Here is a 7,372-nt window from a genome sequence, read left to right on the forward strand (position 1 = left end):
TGCCTTGAAGAGGAGGGTTGCTCACTGGATAGGGGTAACTATGTGCAGAGAGAACTCTCTGTAGGGAAAGATGATCCCATAAGGCCTCCAAAGAAAATCCAACATGCAGAGAACCATCTATCTGCCCTGGGAAGCTGCCCTACCCAAACAAGTCATCCTGCAGAGAAAAATCTATCTTCCCAGAGAGTCTGCTCTGCAGAGAAAGTGCACGCAGGGGAGAGAGGTCACTTTGTTGAGAAAACATGCCCTGCAGAGAGAGAACTCTCTCCTGAGAAAGGTCAGGTGGAAAAGAAAGTCATCTGTTTTGAGAAACTTCATTCTGAGGAGAAAGATCAGTCCTCCCAAAGCAGCTACACTGCTGAGAAAGGTAACAGAGTAGAAAGCGGGTACCCTGTCGGGAAAGGTCATCACTCCATGGAAAAAAGCTTTCCTGTGGAGAAACCCTCTTCTTCAGGATCCGCACCTAACACGCCAGTGGCAAAGAACATGCAGAATATTCGAGAAAACAGAGTTGGCAGTGGTACCAGCACAGTACCACAGATTCCTCACCAGAATGTGGCTGGGACTGTCACCACTGGTCAATCTGGGCAGGCAGGGAAGGTGAGAATGGGAGTTGAATTGAAGTTGCCTGATGAACTTAAGCCATGTCTTGTTGAGGACTGGGAACTGATAAACAAACATAAGCAGTTATTCCAACTCCCTGCTGAGAAGAATGTAGATACTATTCTCGCGGACTATGTCACTTTTGTGAAATCACAGGGAAAGGCTGATGATAGGGAATATTCTGTTGATGAACTTGTATATGGAATAAGAGAGTACTTCAACAGGATGCTGGGCACCCAGCTGCTCTGCCAATTTGAAAAGCCCCAGTTTGCCAAAATCCACCTGGCTTATCCTCATATTCCAATGTCTCAGGTTTATGGGGCTACACACCTCCTACGATTATTTACTCAAATTGGGACTGTATTGACCCATTCCCTCCTTAGTAGGCATAGTCCTATGCGAGTGTCTAGGTATCTGCACGATTTCCTTAAATACCTAGCTGAGAATTCCACTTCTCTATTTAGTGCCAGCAATTACAAAGTGGCTTCTGCTGAGTATTGTTTCCAAGCCCTGTGAGGGTCAGCTGACCACTCCCTGTTATGACCTGGAGCAGTAAACATTTCTGTTTGCTGTTTTTATTATAGTTGTTCTTGAATAGTCAAAGTATAACAGGGCTTAATATTTCAGTCTAGTTATTGTTGTGAACATAAATAAAAATATTAAATGCTTCATCAGTATTTCAATAACAAATAAATGTTCACTAAAATAATTTGTGTTGCTTATTTGACAACATTGCTTGAATGTTGGTGCTTCTATTCTTACACATTATGAGTTTCTACTAGGTGTTCATAGTACATAGTACATAGTATATAGTTCATTCAACATAATGTGCACTCATTCAACACAATGGGTATGCTCCAAACATATGCATACATATAATTTAAAATTTAAAATACAAAATCATTTAGAAATATAAAAGGATTGGAGATGCAATTAAGGAGGCCCTGGGTTCACTCCTTGGTTTCGAAAGTGAAATAAAGGGGAAAAAAGAAGAAGGACTGAGGAGAAGGTAAAGGAAGGATGGGTATAAATTGAAAGGGAGGCTAAAGAGGGGGAGGTGAGGAGGGAGAGGTAGTGAGGGGAGGAAAGAAATAGGTGGAAAGAAGTGTAGGGGAATAAAGAAAAGGAGAGGAGATAGAGGAGGAGGAAAAGGATAAGGAGAAGGGGCGGGAGGAAGACAAGATGGGGAGGAGAAGGAAGAGGAAAAGAAAATGGAGAGAAGAAAAAGGAGGAAGAAGAAAAGAGAAGGAGGAGACAGAGAAGGATAATGGAGAAAAAGGAAAGGGAGGAAAAGAGGAGGAGAAGGGCAGGAGGATGTGGAAAAGGATATGGATGAGGAAAAGGAGATGAGGGATAGGGAGAGAAGAAGAGAGGGAAGAGAGAATGAAGAGAAAGAGGGAAAGGAGCAGGATAAGGAATAGAAGGAAAGGCGGAAGAGTAGAGAGAGGAGGGGGAGAGGTAGAAGCAAAGGTGAGGGAGGAGCAGGAGAGTTGAAGGAAGAAAAAGAAGAGAAGAAGACGAGGGAGGAGAAGAAGAGAGGAAGAAGAGGTGAGGGAAAAAGAAGGATGGAGAAAGGGGAGGATGAGGAGATGGAGGAGAAAGGGAGAGGAAGAAGAAAAGGTAAGGGAGAAGAAGGAGAAAGGAAGGGATGGGAGAAGAAGAGGAAGGAGAAAATAAGAGGGGAGGAAGGGAGAAAGAAGAGAAAGAGGGAAAGAAGGATAGAGAAGTGATGAGGAAGAAAAGGGAAGAAGGAGAAAGGAAGGAGTGGTGGAAGAGGGAAATAACAGAAGATGGAACATGAGATGAGAAGAGACAAGACAGGGCTAAGAAAGAAAGGAGGAAAGGGAGGAGTAGAATAATGGAATAAGAAAGGAGAGGTGGAGAAAGGGGGAAGAGGAAGATAACATGGAGGAACAGAAGAAGGAGGGTCAGTTGGAGAGGAGGAAGAGAAGTAGTAGAGGATGAATCAAAAGAGAAGAACACAGAAGACATGGTAGCAAAGGAAAGGGGGAGAAGGTAAAAAGAGAAGTAGGGGAAGGAGGATGGAGAGAGAAAGTGGGGAGCAAACAATAGGAGGAAGAGGATGAGGAGAAGGAGCAAGGCAGAGAGAAGGAAAGCACTAGAAAGAAAATGAAGAGGAAGAAGAGGAGTAGTAGAAAGTTTGGAAGAAGGAGTTGGAGAAGAAGGGAGCAAGAAGGGAGGAGAGGGGTGAGGTAGAGGAGGGTGGGGAAGAGGGAGAGTGCTGGGTTCAAACTCTAGCTTTTTCCAAGCATCATTGGGAGTAGAATAGACAGGGCATGGGCAGGACCAAAGGTGGATCCTGATCGGCCATTTGTACAATGTGCATGGCTGGAATGACTCCCTGGAGGTTGTGTCAGTGGACAGCTTGCTTATCCAGAGAGGCAAGGGATATTTTTACTCTAGGAAGAATGGCTCCTTGGGTCCATGTGTTGGATTGTCATCGGTTTGGGGCAATAACATCGACAGTGCTTCATTCGTGTACTCAGAGGCAGCAGGGGCCAGAGGAAGGAACCTTATAAGGTTATAGAAAGTCCAGCCTGGGCTGTTTCAGTGATCAGATAAGCAGTGACCAGTCCCTGTAGCCTTGGAGACACATGAGCTTATCAGATGTTACATGCATTGGGGCATTTTGGGACACATCCACAGGAAGCTTAACTGCTTGGGGTCTGCTCGCACCTGGGCAAGTGGGGAGAAAACAAACTCCTGCTGATATCAGGATGAGAAAATCCAGCTTTTAGGCTTAACTTCAGACCAGCCCTGCAGGAGAGGCTGAGAAAAAAAAAGGGGAAAGGGAAGGAAGGCAATAAGGAGCAAGGCTGTGGAGGAAGAGAGGACAAGAAGGCAAGGGAGAAAGGAAGAGAAGCAAAAGGAGGAGGGGAAAATGAGGGGAGGAGGAAAATGGAATGAAGGAGAAAGAAGAAAATGTGTAGGGAGAGGAGAAAGAGAGGTGAGGAAGGGAGAGGGGAAGAAAGAGAAGGGACAAGGAGAGAGAGAAGAGAAAAGGAAGAGGAGGAAAAGGAGGATGGGAAAGTGTGGTGAGCCCACAAGCTTGATACAGTAAATGTACAGCTGACAGATCTGTTAGACTAATCCACGGGAAGTGTGTATGTGCAAATCCACATGGAGAACCTGTTCAGCACAGCTCCGGGAACACTTCTCTTTTGGATAAGTCACTGCCAGTTCTGTAAAAATCTTGTGAAATCATGGCATTTCTCCCTTCAAAATGGGATTAATTCCCAAAATACCTCAGCAGTGTAACTTCTTCTGTCTGGGGACAATGGAATGACCTTCCATGAGTCCTTAGAGTGATAACATTTACCCTTTGTTCCAAGAGTCAAATTTACATAAAGTCAATCCCCCACAATTACCTTTTCTAACAGACCAGATAGGAATTTTAAAAAGATAGAGGACACCATCCTTACCAGACAAACAGGTCTTGGTGTGGGTGAAGACCAAGGTTCAAAGACATTTAGTAACTCTGTCTAATGGTTTGGAATGCTCACTCCTCCTGAGTGGTGTCACCTGTTCCAAGAGCACTGCATTGTCAGGTTCTACCTGCCTTTTGTGATTCTGAAATGCATATTGATATCATTGTTTTTGACTATGAAATTTTTCTACTTTTATTTAAAACAACTATGTTTTTATTTTACATACCAATTCCAGTTCCCACACCCTCCCCTCCTTCCTTTCCCTCCACTTTTCCCCCACCCCACCCCCATCCATTGCTCAAATAGGGTAAGTTACATTTCTTTGAGGAAAGACCAAGGCCCTCCCTACTATATCTAAGCTTACCCAGGTATCCATCCAAAGAAAATGGGTTTGAATAAGTGAGTACCAGCACCAGGGATAAATCCTGGTCCCATTGCCAGTGGCCCTGCAGTCTGCCCCAGCCATACAACAGTCACCTACATTCAGAGAGTCTGGTTTGGTCCTCTGCTGGTTCCTTTCCTATCAGGCCAAAGTTGGTGAGCTCTCATTAACTCAGGTAAGCTGTTTTAGTGGGTGTCCCAATCATGGTCTTGACCTCTTTGCTCATGTTCTCACTCCTCCCATTCTTTTTTTTCTATTCAAAAATTTACACTTCCTCCCCTCCTCTCATTCCCCTCCCACTCCCCCACTCACCCTCCTCTCTTCCCCTCCCTCCTTAAGAGAGAGCAGGGAACCCTGCCCTGTGGGAAGTCCAAGACCCTCCCCCCTACATCCAGGACTAGGAAGCTTTGCATCCAAACAGACTAGGGGCCCAAAAAAACAGTACTTGCAGTAGAAACAAGTCCCAGTACTTTATCAATGGTTTCTCAGTCAGCCCCCATTGTCAAGCACATTTAGAGAGTTCCCTTTGATCACATGCTCATTCGATCCCTGTCCAGCTGGATTTGGTGAGCTCACATTAGAACAGGCACACTGTCTCAGTGGGTGGACCAACCCCTCGCGGTCCTGACTTCCTTGCTCATCTTCTCCCTTCTTCTGCTCTTCAACTGTACCTTGGGAGCTCTGTCCATTGCTCTGATGAGGGTCTCTGTCTCTATCTCCATCTGTTGCCTGACAAAGATTCTATAGTGATATTCGAGATAAACATCAGTGTGATAGTGGGGCAAGGCCAGTTCAGGCACCCTCTCCTCTGCTGCCCAAGGACCTAGCTGGGGACATCCCTGTGGACACCTGGGATCCCCTCAAGAGCCAAGTCTCTTGTCAACCCTAAAATGGTTCCCATAATGTAGATATCTTCTTCCCTGCTCCTATATCCACCCTTCCTCCATCTCCACACTCCCATGCCCCAAGCTCTCTCCAGTCTTTCCTTTCTCCCTTCTCTCTCCCCCTCTCCCCTTCCCCCCTTCCCCCACCCCTAGCCCTACCCCCACTCCCATGCGCCCAACTTTTGCCCGGCAATCTTGTTTCCTTCCAATTCTCAGGAGGATCGATGTATGTTTTTCTTTGGGTTAACCTTGTTATATGGCTTCTCTAGGCTTGCGAACTATAGGCTTAATGTCCTTTCTTTATGGCTAGAGTCTACTAATGAGTGAGTACATACCATATTCATCTTTTGGGGTCTGGGTTATCTCACTCAGGATAGTATTTTCTATTTCCATCCATTTGCATGCAAAATTCAAGATGTCATTGTTTTTTTTTTCCCCACCGAATAGTACTCTAATGTGTATATATTCCACACTTTCCTTATCCATTCTTACATTGAGGGGCATCTAGGTTGTTTTCAGGTTTTGGCTATTACAAATAATGCTGCTATGAACATAGTTGAACAAATGCTTTTGTAGTATGAGCTTTTGTAGTATGATTGGGCATCTCTTGGGTATATTCCCAAGAGTGGTATTGCTGGATCCTCAGGTAGATTGATTCCCAATTTCCTGAGAAACCGCCACACTGATTTCCAAAGTGGCTGTACAAGTTTGCATTCCCACCAGCATACCACCTTACTCTGCATCCTCTCCAGCAAAGGCTATCGTTGGTGTTTTCAATTTTAGCCATTCTGACAGGTGTAGGATGGTAACTCAGAGTTGTTTTGATTTGTATTTCCCTGATCACTAAGGAGGTTAAACAAGATCTTAGGTGTCTTTTGGCCATTTGAACTTCGTCTGATGAGAATTCTCTTTTCAGTTTAGTACCCCATTTTTTAATTGGGTAAATTAGAATTTTCATGTCCAGTTTCTTGATTTCGTGTATATAATTTGGAGATCAGACCTTTGTCTGATGCAGGTTTGGTGAAGATCTTCTCCCATTCAGTAGGATGCCTTTTTTTCTTAATGACAATGTCCTTTGCTTTACACAAGCTTCTCAGTTTTAGGAGGTCCCATTTATTCACTGTTGCTCTTGTTGTCTGTGCTACTGGAGTTATACATAAGAGGTGGTCTGTGCTCATGTGATGCAGTCTACTTCTTACTTTCTCTTCTATCAGGTTCAGTGTGGTCTGATTTTTTTTTTCTTTTTCGAGACAGGGTTTCTCTGTGGTTTTGGAGCCTGTCCTGGGACTAGCTCTTGTAGACCAGGCAGGTCTCTAACTCACAGAGATCCGCCTGCCTTTGCCTCCCAAGTACTGGGATTAAAGACGTGCGCCACCACCGTCCGGCGTGTGGTCGGATTTATATTGAGGTATTTGATCCATTTGGACTTGAGTTTTATGCATGTGATAGATATGGATCTATTTTCATTCTTCTACAGGTTGACATCCAGTTATGCCAGCACTATTTATTGAAGACGCTTTCTTTCTTCCATTGTATACTTTTAGCTCCTTTGTCAAAAATCAGGTGTACATAGGCTTGTGGGTTAATATCCCTGTCTTTCATTCAATTCCATTGGTCATCGTCTCTGTTTTCATGCCAATACCAAGCTGTTTTCATTACTGTAGCTCTGTAATAGAGTTTGAAGTCAGAGATGATAATGCCTCTGGAAGTTCCTGTTTTGTATAGGATTGTTTTGGCAATCCTGGGCTTTTTTGTTTTTCCATATAAAGTTGATTATTGTTCTCTCAAGGTCTGTGAAGACTTTTGTTGGGATTTTGATAGGGATTGCATTGAATTTATAGATTGCCTTTGGTAGAACTGCCATTTTTACTATGTTGATCCTACCCATCCAAGAACATGGGAGATCCTTCCTTCTTCTGGTATCCTCTTCAATTTCTTTCTTCAAAGCCTTAAAGTTCTTGTCAAATAGATCTTTCACTTCCTTTGTTAGTGTTACCTTAAGATACCTTATGGTATTTGTGGCTATCATGAAAGATGTTTCTCTTATTTCCCTC

General features: G+C 44.1%; 1 protein-coding gene across 1 annotated transcript; it reads left to right on the top strand.

Annotated features, from left to right (window-relative positions):
- Positions 1-585: 585 nt before the first annotated feature.
- LOC121441140 (mortality factor 4-like protein 2) lies at positions 586-1,119 on the top strand. Its single transcript, XM_041642275.1, has one exon. It carries the CDS (start codon positions 607-609, stop codon positions 1,117-1,119), a length of 513 nt encoding a protein of 170 aa, XP_041498209.1. The 5' UTR covers positions 586-606.
- Positions 1,120-7,372: the final 6,253 nt, after the last annotated feature.

This window comes from Microtus oregoni, unplaced genomic scaffold (genome assembly GCF_018167655.1).
Source record: "Microtus oregoni isolate MIOR12 unplaced genomic scaffold, Mior012 000073F_ref0000255, whole genome shotgun sequence".
Classification (NCBI taxonomy): Eukaryota; Metazoa; Chordata; class Mammalia; order Rodentia; family Cricetidae; genus Microtus; species Microtus oregoni.